Source organism: Rhipicephalus microplus, unplaced genomic scaffold (assembly GCF_043290135.1).
Source record: "Rhipicephalus microplus isolate Deutch F79 unplaced genomic scaffold, USDA_Rmic scaffold_15, whole genome shotgun sequence".
Lineage (NCBI taxonomy): Eukaryota > Metazoa > Arthropoda > Arachnida > Ixodida > Ixodidae > Rhipicephalus > Rhipicephalus microplus.
The window spans coordinates 19,081,051-19,098,499 of record NW_027464588.1 but is presented as its reverse complement, the minus strand read 5'-3'; the positions used below and the strand labels follow the sequence as shown (position 1 = coordinate 19,098,499).

At 45.1% G+C, this 17,449-nt stretch overlaps 1 protein-coding gene across 1 annotated transcript in view; it reads right to left on the bottom strand.

Moving 5' to 3' along the window:
• LOC142784608 (solute carrier family 41 member 1-like) overlaps window positions 1–17,449 on the bottom strand; it is a 39,551-nt gene that overhangs the window by 3,347 nt on the left and 18,755 nt on the right. Inside the window, exons 3-7 of the mRNA XM_075883031.1 lie at window positions 13,878–14,010; window positions 12,121–12,267; window positions 10,001–10,136; window positions 9,082–9,155; window positions 7,040–7,320 (exon numbers count right to left, since the gene is read on the bottom strand). Coding sequence (XP_075739146.1) covers window positions 7,040–7,320; window positions 9,082–9,155; window positions 10,001–10,136; window positions 12,121–12,267; window positions 13,878–14,010 — 771 coding nt within the window. The remainder of the gene's footprint in view (window positions 1–7,039; window positions 7,321–9,081; window positions 9,156–10,000; window positions 10,137–12,120; window positions 12,268–13,877; window positions 14,011–17,449) is intronic.

Sequence of the window (17,449 nt, the reverse complement as noted above, 5' to 3'; positions counted from 1 at the left end):
GGCACGAAGGCCTTGAGGTCTAGGCCCGCGTGACATTAGGACTTCTAGTGTAACGTGAGATAGGGTGAACCCCACGCCCTGCGCGGCCGGAGGGAATCCCGCATGCTGGAACCCAATAAAGTTTATTCTCTCTCTCTCTCCAGCTCTGCGATTTTTTCCATGAGCCCACTCTGGACCGCCATCATATTTTTCATTTTCTCCTCGAACTCGCACTGTCTACACTTGGCGTCATCTTCTGCTTTCTCCTCCGCACTAACTTCCACCTTCCAACCTACCCCGCACTCTGAACACTTTACGGTCTTTTTGACCATGGCTAGCTCAGTTTACCGATGCCCACGTGTTAGAAAACTGTACTAAAATACACTGGTCTAAGCCAAAAAGAACCACAATAATAAATAAATACGCTACACTTCACAGCACCTGCGCATGCACGTGGTCGGTCTACGCGCAGACCTCAGCCACGTGGTGGCTAGAGAAAAAAAAGACACAGTACAAAATACTAAAAACAAAAAACGAAAACCGTAATAGACCTAATCAAGCTTTACGCTAGCGCCTTACGTTCTCATAACGCTACAGACAGAGGCAAGCTGGAAACATGCAAAAACACTTATCTGTAGCTGTCATTCCGGAGCTCTCCAAAAACACGTCCGACCTCTACCACACTCTCCGGCATCTACATACAGGAGACGGTACCGCCATCTAGTGAACACTGCAAGAACTAAACTAGAGGTGGCTAGATACAGGAGACGGTACCGCCATCTAGTGAACACTGCAAGAACTAAACTAGAGGTGGCTACATACAGGCTACAGGGGACGCACAGCCCACGCCCTAAGGAGCTTCGCCCCTAAAGGATGGATCATTGCGCTTCTGCGTAGACTACAGACAACAACAGCGTAGCTGAAAAAGACGCCTATCCACCGCCCCGCATGAACAATTCTCTCGACAGACTGCGGTAGGCTAAGTATTTCTTATCGATGTTCTTGAATAGTGGCTAATGGCAGATCGAAGTTGATGAACAACAACACGAAAAAACCGCCTTCGTTATACAAGAGGGCCTATATGATTTCAAAGTACCTCCCTTCGGCTTCTGTTCTGTACCTGCGACATTTCAGAGCACTAAGGACACTGTTCTTACCGGTCCAACGTGGCACATGTGCCTAGTTTACCTAAATTATGGTGCCATGTTTTCTGCGACCTTTTAGGAGCACATAGAGCGTCTGCAGGCAGTGCTGGCAGCACTCCGCTCTGTTAACCTTACGCTGACGCCAAAAAATGCCACTTCTGTTATAAAAAATTTAAGTTTCTCGGCCATATTTTCAGTGTGGATGGTGTTCGACCAGACCCTGACGAAAGCACCACCGTGACCTAGTTTCCCGTTACACGTGAGAGGAAGTTAGTAAGTGGCTTCATAGAATTCTGTGCGTACTATCGCCGCTTTATAGCCAATTTTTGGGGGATCGCTGAACCGCTCATTCAATTCATTCGTGAAGACGTGTAATTTGTTTTGGAGGAAGAACAGGATGCAGCTTTCTCTGAACTACGGGAGCATTTGCAGGCACCGCGATTCCTCGGTCACTTTTAACCAAGATGCTGATAGTGAGATTCATATTGACGCCAGTAACGTGAGTCTTGGAGTTGACCTTGTCCAACTACAAGAGGGCATGGTGCAAGTGATAACGCTCTTTCCCGTGCCGACCTAAACTACTCCACGTCAGAAAAATGGTGCCTCGCTGTTGTATTGGCCATGATGAAGTTTAGGCCCTACCATCATGGACGCCACTTCAAGGTAGTGAACGACCATCATTCGTTGTGTGCGTTAGCCAACCTACAGGACCCGTGCGGGCGACTGGCACGATGGAGTCTTCGTGTGCAGAAACTTGATTTCACGATCACTTTCAAATGGGGCAGCAAGCACGAAGATGCCGATTCGTTGTCCCACGCCCCTGTCGAAGTTTGTGGCCATGACAGCGAAGATGACGGTAGTACTACACTACCCTTACTACAACCGATCTGATTACACGACAGCACGCGGACGACGAAATACGTGCAGTTATCAAAAACTTGAAAGACGTAACTCTTCCATACCTCATTGTACTTCTCGAAGTCTGTCGTCATTATGCCTCTGAGATGGGGCCCTGTATAAGAAAAACTCCAACAGCATTGAGAGAACTTATCTTCTAGGCGTGCCAACTGACTTGCGTGATGACATGCTTCTCGCCTGCCACGATGAGCTCACATCTGGTCACATAGGTTCCCTTCGAACTCTCGATCGAGTTCGGCAAGCGCACTACTGGCCTAAGCTTTAGGCATCTGTTAAGCGATACGAGAAAATCCGCCGGAATTGTCAACGCCACAAATCCCTGCCACTGAAGCCCGCGGGGCTTCTTCAGCCACTCGAACCACCTAGGGTGACATTCTATCAAATAATAATAATAGATTTACTGGGGCTCTTTTTGCTGACATCTGCCGGCAACAAGTGGATCGTAGCAGCCACGGACTATTTTACGAAGTACGCCGAAACAAAGGCACTACAGCGTGGTACAGCATAAGCGTAGTAAAAAAGGGCGTGTGTGGGCTTCGTAGCCTTGGCTGTGCTGCCACAGGAAGTTGTCACCGAGTATAGTGAACACACTTTCGGCCCGTTTCTCTGCAATAGAGAGGACACCAGAGAGCGAAGCTAGCTGCATCGCCCGCTGGAAAATGCGCCGAAGTGATTTGGCCTAGCCCGGGCGTTGTTCGGCGTTGCGAGGGTTAGCAGAGCCGATCGCGTTCACGCATAGCGACGTCGCAACGGCAACACCGACAAGGCGCGGGCCAGGGAAGCCGAATTCAAGCGCCGGAAGTGAAAGATCAACGACACCGACGAGGTGCGAGGGCGGGAATGGAGAAGGCGCACTGGTAACACCGACGAGACACAAGCCAAGGAAGCGAAGCGCAAGCGTCTTCAACGCGTCGGCAACACCGACGAGACGCGAGTGAAGGAAGCCAAGTACAAGCACCGACAGCGGAGTGCCAACGCTGACGAATCTTCGACGTCGTCGTCGTTTGGCAACGTCTCGAAAGCGCCACACGCCTCCACTGCAGCACCCGTACGCAAGCGCTGCGCTCCGCCAGGCGAACAAGAGGCGACGTGTAAGAATGATAAGGACTTTTTTGAAGACACAACTGGTTCGAGTGAGTTGCCTTGTGCTTCGGTGACGTGTCGATCTTCGTGCTCTACGTTACTTCCAACCTGCCGAAGGAGCAGCTTCAGCGCTGTCTGAAGGAGGCGCTGACTGTTGTAGTGAGGCTTGTCGATGTGCCTCTTATAGTCGCGGGAGATTTCAACGTTTTCGTCAGCGGAGGAAGACGAGAATGGCTCGTCGATTACATGCTAGACGTGCACTCGCTGAAGTGCGTGTCGGCGGAACGGAAATCACCCACCACAATAAAAGGAATGCGCATCGATCTGGCCTTAGCCAACTGCGACGTAGAGTGTCTGCAGGAACCTCTCAGCGTGCACTTCACCGATCACAAGGCGGCGATCATCAAGGCGAAACACGCGCCTGCTCCGGTCCAGCGCCCGTGTCCCCTCTGAAGAAACTAGACATACGCCAGCCATCGCTTCAAACGAATCTTCCAGCGCTCACCGCAGGACACGCGTTAGCGCCTTTTCAAACCGTCCCTCCACACATGCTAAACGCTGATGTTTCGCACTCTTTCAGGGCGCCGTTCGAGGAGAGGGTTCAAATTTTTTATTATCGTAAATTCCAATCCCTTGTGCTTCTTCAACGGCCACCTAGATTTAAGTACATGGGCCTATAGGTTTCTCACTTCCATCGAAAATGGGACCGATGCAGAGAGGATAAGATCCAGAGACATGCTGCTGACACTCGAACACCATAATTAATAGACCACCGTGGCGGAACTCGGATAGGACAGGGGCTATTACGAAAAGTGGCTGAACAATCTTTAAGACAATTTGTTGCCAGATTAATGTAGTTAGTTAGGTGTAATAACGTTGACCTATAATTTATACTTTTACTTAAAAATTTCCCCTCTCTTCTTCACAACATTTCCTGTCGCCCTTTTTATTACAACAAGCTTCCAGAGTAACCGTGGCTCTCGCGTCATTTTAGGTATCACTACTTCAATAAAAAGGACTTGATCCTGTTATACATTGCAGAGAGTGGCGTTTGTCTAAAAACGGCCTCTTGCTCATGCTTGTCATAATGCACCTCTGTACCTTCTTGTTGGAATTTTTACGTATACATTGCTTTCGATTCGCACTACTACACCCTAGTTTTGAACTCTTACTTTACATACCTTCGTGAAGGGCCTTTGGAGGGTTAGTTTTGACACGTTAAGCCCCACATATCAACCTTTGGAGGGTGAAGGCCGAACATAATAAGGATAGCCTCGGGGAAATTTAGAACGGCTAGAAAACAACGTGTCTAGATGAAGCAATTCTGGGTTACCTTATAGAGTATATGATCAGGATACTTAGAATTTGAAAAGGGTGAATGTGACTAGCAAGTATTTTTTTTTTGTCTTGCCTTTCTTTTTATTCCGCTGGTGAAGTGTTGCATGCAATATGTCTGTTGAAGCGTCTGTCTAGGAGGCATCCGCGTCGTCTTTTGCACTCATATCGGAACGCCAAACCACCCATAGAACAACAACAAAAATTAATGATATAATGATAAATATTAATAATAATAATGATAAAATTCTTAGGCAAGAACAATAAATTATTATTAATGAACTGACTGGTGATAAACCAACGGCTAAAGTGAATCACCACATCCTCCATCCCTCGTGCGTAGGCCTCAGGCTTGGCTTAAAACGCCATGATGACCGATGGGCAGTTACAGCACCTCATAGTGACTTCTTGTTCAAGCAAAAAAAAACACCAGGCTTGCGCGAGACGCGCTGCACTGTCACCGCGAAAGCTGCAAGAGTGGCATTGCTAAAGACATCTTTTTATTCATACATTGTGTAAGTGCTACGAGCACACTTGCAGGGTAGCGAATATGCCATAAATAACAATTATTTGTGGTAGTAAGGCATCCACTATGGTATTCTTGGTCATAACGCCATTGGCATTGTGTGATGTCTGGTTGTTTCTTCGCTAATCTGGAACAATTTCTTACTTATAATAACGCGATTTTTTTCTCGACATGAAAACTGCATAGTGTTAATCTGAAACGAAGTATCACGCATGAGGTTTCAAGCACCGGTGTAGCTTAATGGTAATTTACTGGCGTGGCAGGCAGGGGACCTGGTTTTGAATCCCAGTCGTGCCTCGGATTTTTTATTTACTTCGCTTGTTTCTTTTTTTCCACAGCGCGCGATAGCGGATACAAACACCGGCGACGGACAATTACGGCACAAAGGCCCTTGTGCTCTCATAATATCTTTCTCTGTAATGCATTAGTGACTGTCTGAAAACATGAAAATTGCTACCAAAGTTTATGTGGCCATTACCCCCCCCCCCCCGGGAAAAACTGAACTGAAAATTACGAACACAAAAGATACCAATATAGTCATGCAAAAAAGAAAACCCCTCCAGCTGGCATGGGCAGTTTATATATAAAACTGAATCAGCGAACATGGGAAAACTGACACAACCATTCACCTTTGGTGCCCTAGAGTGCGTTTACGAGTCTCTCAAATATATGGCGCCAACGACTCGTGGAGGATCAAAGTGAGTCAAAGCCGTAGTTTAATTCCCTAAGAAAGGACGTCTTATTGTTGGTGCTTAGGCTGCGCATTTTTTCGCCGGGCTTAAGTTTACCAGCACCGGACGCGATAAAGAATGATTTGGTACAAGTCAAGTATGCTTCTGTTTGATTGCAAATACCAGTTTCAGTTGGTGATAGTTATCTGTTTTTTTCCTACTTGAAACATAAGCTTGCCAGTTCATTAGTTGTTTATTTAAGTTTTTCCTTGTTTATTTAGGTATGTATTTGTATATATGTTTACTTATACGCTTATTGATTGATACTGTGATCATGTACACGATCTTGGCAGCTTGGTACATTATATAGGTGCATCAAAATAACAAAAAAGACACAGGAAACAATAGATTTGTCCGCACGTGTGCATTGATGAACAAATCTAAAGGGCAATAAGCATTAGTCCTGTATTCTTTGGGTCCAACAGACGAGTTAGCACGAGGTGAAAAAGAAAAAAGAAATATACGGAAATTATTCTAGCCACAGAAGATAATTGCTTCCTACCGAAGGTGAGATTCAAATTGCGAGAGGTAATCTTGCATCAACCTTTTACCGGGCTATTTGTTCCAATCCACTACAGTTAATTCTAGGAAAGAAAGAATTTGGAACGTGTCACGATTACAGTTACAGCTAGTGAGTTCCTGGGTCTGGTATCGTAACCTGACAAATATAGAAGGTGCGACGTGTCAATCTTCTATTGACCTTTCATTAGTTGAAAGAAAAAATTTTAAATGGCATACACGAGAAGAAAGGATGACGTAATTGAGCCAGCAGTGGCAAGCCGACCGTTTTGAAGCCATCAGTGTCAGCCCAACAAGTGACATGCCCAAGATCAAGTACGGAACGATCCTTGCCGATACTGCGGTGCGCTGCGGAGTATGACACGCAGGATATTTCATCCTAAATCCTTTTGCTCGGTGCAGACCAGACGGCTCACGCAGGAGGCTCAAAAATTAAACGCCACCGAAGTTGCAAAATCCCACCGCATGCTCTGACATTTTAATCATGTGTTGGGCCGACACGCTGGGCTTCACTCGTGTGATGATGCTCCCTTCTTTTTTCTTCCTTCTTCCAGGCCCCGCCGAGACCGCAGCTGCAGCCATCGAATAAGGCGTCCAATGCTCAACGATTTGAACTAAAGCAGCAGTTGTCCTCCTGTCTACTTTATCGGGTGTATTTGTGCGTCGACACCTGGGAGTGTTTGTCAGCGTTGTTCGTAGCCCGGATGGTCAGGTGCGGAAAACTCATGTTTTTTCTCCTGTGTCTAAACAAAAGTGAATTTTTCCTGTTTCGTAATTACATAACATCATCGGTGAGGACCCACCTGCCCTAGCGATGCACCACAGTACGCTGCGAAGAAGGTGATGGTCATGAAGACCTTGCCGAAGCGCAGAATCCTAGAGAGCACGGCGAACAGCGTCTGGCCGGTCACCACGACGCCGACGAGCACGTAGGCCACGTTGGCCATCTCCCCACCCTGGTAGTACATCTGTAGGGGCCCCACGCAGACGTGTTCCCCGAACGGTATGTCTCCCAGTGGCGTCACCCGGTTCAGGTAGCTGGACAAGCTGCAGCTGAAGACGGCCGCCAGGTTGCCGCCCAGCGCTGCAATTGGTAACCATCAGACACGCGAAGCAGACCAGTATATGGTTGGTTCGATCGTGATTCGAAACCAACTTTCTTACACGAAAATGTTTTACGCCGGGTTACACTACCGCTCCACTCACGTCTTTCCGTCGAGGGTAATACGTTGTGAAATATACACGCACAGATGACCAAGAAAAATTCGAAGAAAAGAACAAATTGTTCCGTCACCATGAGTCACACCTATGACACCTATATATAGCTCCGCTGTGTGTGGAGCGAAGCGACTCCACCACGGAACGCACATTAATCAGTGGACTAACGGTGAGCTATTTATGTATGTTATTTTCTATTGACGGTGATCATAGCTCGGTGGCACTTCAGCGCGTTCACTTTATATAACTGGTGAGATAGCGAGAAGGGTGCGCTTGAGATTTAACTTTAGAGGTCATTGCTCTTCCTCTGAATGCGTTCCCACGGTCCGCACGAGTTAGCACGCTTCTGCAAGACGTTGCCGCTCGTGTGGGCGTGCCCTTGATGCGGGTGGTTTAAACGTTTCACAGCTAGTTTGTGTTGAAGTTACGGAGAGCACAAACGGCAATTCGCTCACTGCAGTGGCCGCCTTTGCGAAAAGAGTGCACTGCTGAAATATTAAGAAGTAACAATTGTGAGAGCTGCTGATTCGTACTGGTCCTGTGTATACTTGAGCGTTCGTTTCGTGCGCGTTCCTTTGTGCCTGAGCAGCCAGCTATTAGTGAGAAACTGGTATACAGTTCTTAGTTGGCACTCGTTCTGTTGTATGTCTGTTTCGTGCATCTGTTCTGCTTGAGCAGCGCGCGGCATGTTCGAGCTGCATGCCGTTCTTCACGTTAACTTAAATTTGTTGCTGCCACCCTCATTCCTTCGCCGTTGTGGAAATGCGCAGTAAATGTTTAGATACCTCTGTCAAGATACGTTTACCTTTCAGGTAAAAGCCTAATCTATGAAGGAAGAAATAGCCAATGCCTCCTTCATTTCTTTCAGAGCCAGTGCGAATGCACGCTCCTCAACGGAAGCCATCGGTCCACCTTAGTTCAGGGAGTTGTCGTGATGCGTCGCCACATGTGAAGCTGCTTGCACCACACGTGCGTTCCAGCACTTTCCCTCGTAGGTATATTGGACACATTTATGTCTCAAGTATTACACATCTGTCAGATTCGTTCATTCGTGCTCCTTGGTTTCTGGCTCAGAGCCTTGCTGATGCCACCTCATGGTGCTCTTGAAGTCAGTGCATGAAGTAGTGTCGTACTGATGCTTCCCTATTGTTTGCTTACATAGCGCCATGAACGCCGACATGCTATCTTAGAGTACCGTAGCATTTACAGAAGCAGCGTGAGTACCAACATTGTGAACACCAGGAATGTAAGACACTGCCCCACGGATCTGTACACAACCGAACACAACAATACTTCGTATGATTTGCGTTGTGAGACACCACATGATGGGCCATCTCCCCCTTAACCACATAGCGCAGGCCAAAGCTAAGAAAACAGCAAGATCTGGAGAGGGCGACGAACGGCTAGATCTGGCACGTCTGGCTGGCACATTGTAAAAATAGAAGAGACACTACATAAGCGCTATTTATTTGTTTTTTTAATTACTTCACTCTCAAGTTATCACTAAGGGATAGTATCATTCTAGCCCCGAAACTATAGCGCAGCCACGTACTCGGCTGCGAAAGTAACTGTTTAAACCCACCGTGTAGAGCGGGGTGGATTCTAGTGTTTGAATAGTCTGACTCACCATTTACTGCAGACAGGTGCAGGGCGATTGGCGGATAAGCGAAGACTGCGTAATCCAGGATGTACCCACCAAAGCTGCAAAAACGCATGTGCAATAAAAGTTACTAGCAACTTGTATTTAGGAGCTTTCGTACGAAGAGCTTTACAAATTGTCGGGTAATTAAACTTGGAGCCTCTTCGAATATTTCACATTGCCATTACGAAATTCTATTCCATTATCCTTGTTTACGAACCAGTATTATAGGTGACCAGGCAAATGTTGAATGTCTGAAATGAGGACTGCTTTTAATATTATTTATTTTCGTTTATTGTCGTTTTATTGTTTACCCGTTTGGTTTGGTTATTCTGGGATTTATTTATTTATGAACAATTCTTTTTATCCCATTCCACATCATTCCAGGTAGAAGACACACCAAATAGCTACATACAAAACTTAAATAGAAGTAGAGAACAAAACAAAATAGAATGATCCCATGAAATTGATTTGTACAGAATAACCTAGAAATTGCTGCAAATGCTTGAATGATATGTGGTATTCAGCGCCCCAAAACCACCCTATGATTATTGGAGACGCTGCAGGGGAGGACTCAGAGAATGTCGACCACCTGGGTTTCCTTAGCGTGCACAGGAATCTCAGCACGTTCGCATACATCATTTTTCACCTCCACCAAAAATGCAGTCACAGCAGCCGATATTCGATCCTACGATCTTCCGGTCAGCAGTTTAGTTCCTCAGCAACTAGAAGACCACAGCGGGGCCTGCTGCCAATGCTATTAGAAGACAGAACAGCAACAGTAACAGCAGGGAAAGCCGATTTAGACGTAAATTACGGGAAGAAATTTCACCTGAATTAATGCAAAAGCTTCGATTGTAACACTCGCTTTTCTAAGGAGCAATGGGTGCGTTCTCTGCTCACTTACCTTGAGACCGTGAGTGCGATAATAATTGGCAGCCACCCGACGCGCAGCACTTCCCGGGAGACGGTGCTGCGTCGGGCCAGAAGTATCCACATTGGCAACAGGAGCAGGCACAACGTGATCACAAGCGGCGCCAGATCTGCATATGACCGTCTAGCGCATATTGAATGTAGAAGCGTGGGAAATGGGACAGTCGGTGCTGCCTCGTGGTGCGACCATGCATGAACAGACGGGAGTGCAAAAACAAGAGATGAAAGTGAGCTGTATTATACGTAGATGAATCTTTAATATTGCTACAGCAAGACTTTTGAAGTTATGCGCAACTGATGCACACAGCTTTTAGTGAATAACTGCTGGCCTTTGTTTGCAACACTTTCTTGTCCACTAACTCTGGCACTTTCAATTATATACTATCAACGTCCAGTGGCCCAATCCACCCACAGCTCATGTTCTGAACGCACGCAAAACTTAGCATAGAGCAGTCGCACCTGTGCCTGAAGCCTACGCGTATAATACCACAACTTGCACCATCAGAACCAATAGTGTCAATATAATAAACATTGTGATCAGTCGATATCAACTATTCTTGTAGCAAGTGGGTCTGAAACTTAACCGAACACCTGAAGCACGGCGGCAAGCACGTAAGCATGTGCGCAGTGAACAAGCGTAGTGTAACTTGCACAAGAACGCATATCAACAGGCTCAACTTTACTTTTGCAAGACCTGGTCGTTACAATACTGATAAAAGTTGGCAGATCCCACGTACAGTCAAAATCGCTGAAATGCGAAGCATGAATGAGAAAGGTTAATATGTCACTTTGAAATCAGCACAACGTGACGAGTTGAAGGCAAATGATGCCTTTTATGACTTCCGTGTCATGACTATCATGTTTGGATGTGTCGTTTACCTTCGTCATCTATGGACACCACAGGATACCAAATTTAGCATCTGTGGAGCTAGCGAAACAGTGGCGAGCACGCAATGAGCACGCTAAGGCGAGCACGGTGGCGAGCACGTATGTTGTCATGCTCTTACATGACACGCGGGTCAGGATTATTACGTTTAGACCAGTCATATATTTTGTCATTCATTGACGTCACGTAACACCAAATTTCGTGTATGTAGAGCTAGCAAAACGACCACGAGTGCACCATGAAGGGCCCAATATACTCCAATGTATCATTGACGCGAACCCGATGGGTACAGCGACGCCACGTTAGAAAAACGCGAGCACTCTATAGTCTGACGCCAGGCGCGACCGGCGCGATCAGCGTCCGTCAGTGCGGCCCGACGGCAACCGGTGTAAAATGTGGCATGCTGCATTTCGTGCCAATGCGTTACCTAGACAACACTGCGTCTCCCTCTTTTCGCGACGGAGGTATGCCGAACACGCTGAAACGCACATGCGTTAAAGCGATACAACGCGGCGCGTGCCTGCGAGTATATGGTAGCACCAGTGCCTGGCGTGCACCAACGCCGGCTTGACGCGACAAAATAACACTGGCGAGCACGCGCACCACTTCACGTCGAAATGTATTGGCGCCTTGACTCTGGCATGTAGTCATGTTTTGACATGACAAGCATCACATGATTATCGTGTTTGCACCAGTCACATACCTTCGTCATCCATTCACGTAGCGTAATAGCAAATTTGGTGTATAGAACGCTCGCGAAAAGGCCGCGAGAGCATCATGAGCGTGGCATATAGTCATGTTGTTACATGACAGATATATCATGAATTTCTTGTTAGGGTTTGTCTCTTGTGTTTGCCATGCAATTATGTCATGCCATACCAGTTTTGCAAGAAGCCATGTGAACGAAACCACCGCAAGAGCTGTAGGAGCATGAAATGTAAATCATGATATTCATGACATACATGATATGATTTTCATGTTATGACTAGTCAGATATGTTCTTCATATAGTCATGTTATGCCATACCAAGTTTGCTATCATTACTCGAAACGACACGGAGAGCTAAATGTCGTAGGCGGCTTGATAGATAGATAGATAGATAGATAGATAGATAGATAGATAGATAGATAGATAGATAGATACGCACAAATTCGCTGAAGTTCGCTAAGTAATGCTTCGCATTTAAAGTGGCCATGGCAAAGACGCACACGGATGGTACAGCATTAAAGACGAGTAGCCGGAGAGCAGGAACAGCGTGGTCAGGTCGCCGAACGAAGCCGCGATGGCCGGCGCGATGTTGTCCGGGTTTTTCTCGCACTTGGTGGACAGCACCACGACCGTGGACATCATGAAGCCTGTGTGAAGAAAAAAACACGAGTTGAAAAAGTGCTCTTTCTGAGTACAGAACGTCAGGTTGATATATTTTGTAAAGCAGCATGTAGATGAATGTTCGTAAGTGCTCAATTTGCAAACAATGTGGTTAAAGAGAGCCTTTGTTGACATTTTGTGTTGTTTAGGTTAACTACTGTGCTGAGATGAGTGTACTGAAAAGCAGTGAAGGGGATCTTTATGTCGCGCCTTTGACTTCGCCTTACAGCCTTGCGAAGCGATATGTCTAAAACAAAATTTCCCTACAGGTCTTCAACGTTTTCTTTTTCATTTGTTCAGTGATATGAAGATGAGCTCACACTTTCAAATGCACGTGTTAAGTTTATTAGTTAAGTTACACTCCTAAAATTTCATGAAAAGGCGCTATTTGCTCGCTGTCTTCCCAATCGGTTTCTGTAGCGGCAGGCATCTTAAGAGGGTTGAAGATATTATTTGAAACAGTAATTGGGCAATTAAATTATTTGCTGTTTAACTACTGTAGTTAGAAAGTTATGTCAAAAGGCAGTATTTAAACCCTTTATGCAAAAAACCCATGTCCGCATTGAGATTTTACAAAAACGATCTGTAATATAACTGCAAATAAATAAAATTATCCCCAATTCTGCGGTGAAACCAAATTGAGGGGGCGGTATATCAACCATCTACCGACTCCTTTGTGTGGACGTGTAACCTTCATAGTTATTACAAGAGACCCTTTTTCCGAAATCTCAAATCAGCAATGTGTTCTTCACTTCAAGGACTCCAATTCATCCAGTTCACTTACCTACTTGACTCCACTATTTGAAAAGGTGAATAATGTAAGTTTCCTAAGTACTATTCCAAATTATGTAGTCAACCATTCTAAAATTCCTTTGGCGACAGAAAAGACTGTGTAGACATTGAGCAAATAGCGCATTTTTCTGATCTCTAAACAAAATTAGACACATTTTTCAAACGCCCTGCATATATACGTGAAGTAATGCGATATGAATAGAATCCACTAATTATGTGCACATGGATATTTCAAAATATTCACGCACAATTGACAGAACATGAGTGATTGACACTTTACCCTATCCGCTTGAGGAAGCGTGAGCATTCGTACAGCGAGAAAGCTCCCGATATATCAAGCCAGCCAATTCATATGCCTATGTAAAAAATGTTCATAATATCAACCTTGTGTATTAAAAGACAATTGTCGAAATTACTTCTAATACAGTTTTCCGTCTTTATAATTCAGCTCCTATCGTGCCTTCTACTTTTATTGGTTTTAAACGCCTGCGGTATACAATTCTGTGGGCACCGAAATAGAGCACCACAACATGTATGTGCATTTTCACATGTGTATCATCACAACAATATTCCTCATTCCTTGATGCCTATGAATTCGCTCGCTTTTCAAATTTGTTTATATTATGTAACACACCGTGCCTATTTCTAGTTTTGTCAACTCAATATTTATATGTGAATTTCTAAGCTTCTCAAGAATATTTTTAAATGCTTCACAATCGCATTACTTGTTTTCGTCCCCTGCTCCCATATGCAGTTCTTTGGTGATTGAGGCTATGCAAAACAAATACGCAACTGAGAAAGAGACTGGCGGTGTTGACAGCGGCCAGCGCTCCAGCGTAGAGGATAGCGATGTGGGAAGGGTCCCAGAGACCGTCAATCACCAGACCTTTCAGGACGGCAAGTGAACATGTCAGGAAGGTCGCCACTGTCGACTGGCACTGCACGTAAACATAGATAGACAAAACAAGGTGTAGCTCATACAGTGGGAACCGATGACATGCGAAGCACTAACAAGGAAGGTCAATATCTCACTTTAAAACCAAACCAACGTTACCAGACGGACGTAAATTATGCAGTACCTGACTTCCATCTATCATTGCTATATTTAGACGTGTCATTTACCTTTTCTTTCTACACACACCACTTGATACCCAATTTGGTATATGTAGATCTAGCTAAACGACCCTGAGTGCGCTTTGAGCATGGCATGTATTCATGTTTTACATAACACGCATGTTATGATTATCGTGTCTGGGCGTGTCATTCACCTTCGTAGTCTGCTCACGTTGCATGATAATAAATTTGGTACATTTGAAGTAAGCGAAACGAGTGCGAGTGCAACACGAGCGTGGAGTTTAGTCATGACTTTCATGATACGCATGTCAAGATTTCCAGGTTAGGATCTTCACATGCGTCATGTGATACCCTACCAGTTTTACAATGTGTCATGTGAACGAAGCCACCGCAAGAGCAGCAAAGGCATGTAATTTAAATCATGACATTCATGACATAGCTATCAAGGTTTTCAATTTATTATTAGTTATATATTCTCGTCATATAGTCATGATATCGAATACCAGTTTTGGTATTGATACCATTATTCAAACGGCTAGGAGAGCTAAATGTTTGAGATTGTATAATAGATAGATAGATAGATAGATAGATAGATAGATAGATAGATAGATAGAGAGATAGATAGATAGATAGATAGATAGATAGATAGATAGATAGCTCAATGTGCTTAACTTTGATAAGAAATGCTTCACTATAAAAAAAGCTTTCTCATTCAGGGCTCACTAAAACCTGGACTCACAAAATGTTTTCCCAACAGGATTACCTTTGACTCAAGCTGATGGCCAGAACAGACTATTGTGAGTCTGAATGAGATGAATAATGAATGAGTGATTCAGCCTCTGCACGTAAACAGGTGATTAGTAATGACCTCACTTTCCAGGCCCAACAGCACTGAACGAACAAAATACTAGTTACTGTAGTTATGATTTAAATATTTTCACGCACTGTGTTTGATATGGCGTGAATCTCAGAGTGATACAGTTATGAACGGAGGAAACTTGAAGAATAGGTTACATAGTAGAAGAGTTATCACGAGTGAAAACTTGACAACATTGTCTGAGACCACTGTTTATGCGACTTCTTTATGTGGTTGAGGCCTCCTGTAAGCGTGCAAGCGACACTACGCTGACATCAAGCGTGCTTGGGGAAATAAAGACGAAAGCGCTGGGTTAATGTGACCTTAATCTTTTACTTCAGTTCCCAGTTGCTGCTTCTGATGTGTCTAGATTCGCTAAAGGAAATGTTTCATGTGTGATCTTGCCGGAATAATCTCGACATACTCAACTTTTATATTGATACGCATAATCCACTAGTACATTTATTTCCCAAATTCTACTCTGTCCACTCATCGATTTCGAACTGTACTGGATTATAACTACAGCAGCAGCAATCTCTGACAATAAGATGTTGTCGCCATGCTTTTCCTTTCAGGTTACCGTTCACTATGAGGGTTGTTTTTTAACACAAAAGAGTTTTATGCCGGGGTCGACTAAGATTCCACTGACGTATTTACGTCACGGAAATGACGTCAAAAAATTATTCACAATCAGAAAACGAAAAAAAAATATTCTTTTAATGACAATTGAAACCATCACCCTTAGGTTTAGGACAACATATTCTGGACACACAACCCCCTGTGCCATAGGCACATGTTTTGTATGCTTTTAAAAATACGTCACTTATATATACAACTGTCCTTTCATGTTCTTGGTATAGAGCAGCAAGGCAATATGGCCATCGCATCTGCCATCAGTTTTTTCAACACGTCGTTTCTAAGCATTTATACCATTCGGTGTGTTCCGTTGAAATGCGATTTTGTTAATGCCTTAACATACCACCAGGTGGCGCCCTTATCCTTAGCCCACTCAGTTTGGGCTGGCACGGTTAATGAACGTGTTTTTGGGCGCTCCCGATTGACTGTGCCGATAAGTCGTTTTGAATGTTTTGAGCTTGCTTTTATAACTATAAGGCAACAGTTAAAACCTTTGTAACACTTATTACATTGCACGGCGTTTTCGGGGTAAGTCTCCAGGTATTTACTTGTTTGTGTGTGTGTTTGTGTTTTTCCTCTTGCCACCTCGTGGGAGAGGTGCAGGTACACCGAACACGCAAATTTGTGTAGTGGAGCTTAGACTTCCTTTTTTTCGTAGAGCATGGTTTGTCGTATGCCGTGTTTTGTAATTATCGATTGGGACAATACATAAGGACAATTGGTGTCAAAAAGACATGGTTAAAAAAGCTTTAAAATGTTCACGATGTGGGTGGGTTTGAAAATAGACCCAAGTGCAGACGCGAATGAAGTGGAGGCTGCCGCCAAGTGTAGGCAATGTGAGATCGAGGAAAAAAATGGAGAAAATGATGGTTGTCTAGAGCGAACTGCTGATGAGAATCACCGAGCTGGAGATCGCGTTGGCGACAGAGCAAGAGAAAACGAAGGCTGAGAGAAACGCTCAAATCCACCAAGGAGGCACAAGCGAAGGTGAGCAAAGGAGCGGCCGACGGAGAGAATGGTAGCGCACCAAAACGGCGGAGAAGAAAGAGCAAGCAAGCTTGAAAAAAAAAACAGCTTCTGTCGGTTCAATGGTCACAAAAGCTAGCTTCAGCGAAGTAGTGGAGGGGCTGGGAGGGTACACAGCAGCTGGCGTCACAGGTGCAATAAACCCTATTCCCCCACCCCCACGGTGCAGGATGCTCCAGCTGAAAAGTCGCAGCACGTGATAATCGCTGGGCACTAGATTTGAAATCGATGCGCAGAAGCATTCAAAGAGAGGGCAAGAGGTGACAAAAAGGTCGCAGTAGGAACGTTCCCAGGAAGCAAGTTGGAAGCAGTCATGAGGGAAGCGAGCGCAAAACTAAAAAATACAGCTGATAGACGAAACCTCGTGATAAATTTTGGTGGTTTAAACGATGTCCTAAATGAAGATACGGCAGGGCTATCGACCACACTGGCAAAAGGAGTCGATGACAAGTGCACTATTTCTCTTCAGGTACAGGTAGTGATATGCACAATACCGGAGGTACTGGTGCGTGACGGCAACCTGCAAAGAGTGGTTGTCAACGCAAACCAAGAGATATGATGAATGAGTCGAAAGAAAGGCTTTGAGGTAGTGGAAATAAACAGAGAGGTGCATAGATGGGGTGGTTTTCAACGAGACAGAATTCACTTCGATAGGAGGCTAGGCCATAAGGTGGCTTAGTGACTTGCAGGACGCGCAGTAGCTTTTTTGGGGGGTACGCAGGCCCTTGGGGGTGCAGGATAGCTAGTATTGAGGAAAAGAACCAGGCGAGTTTTTTAACAGGTGG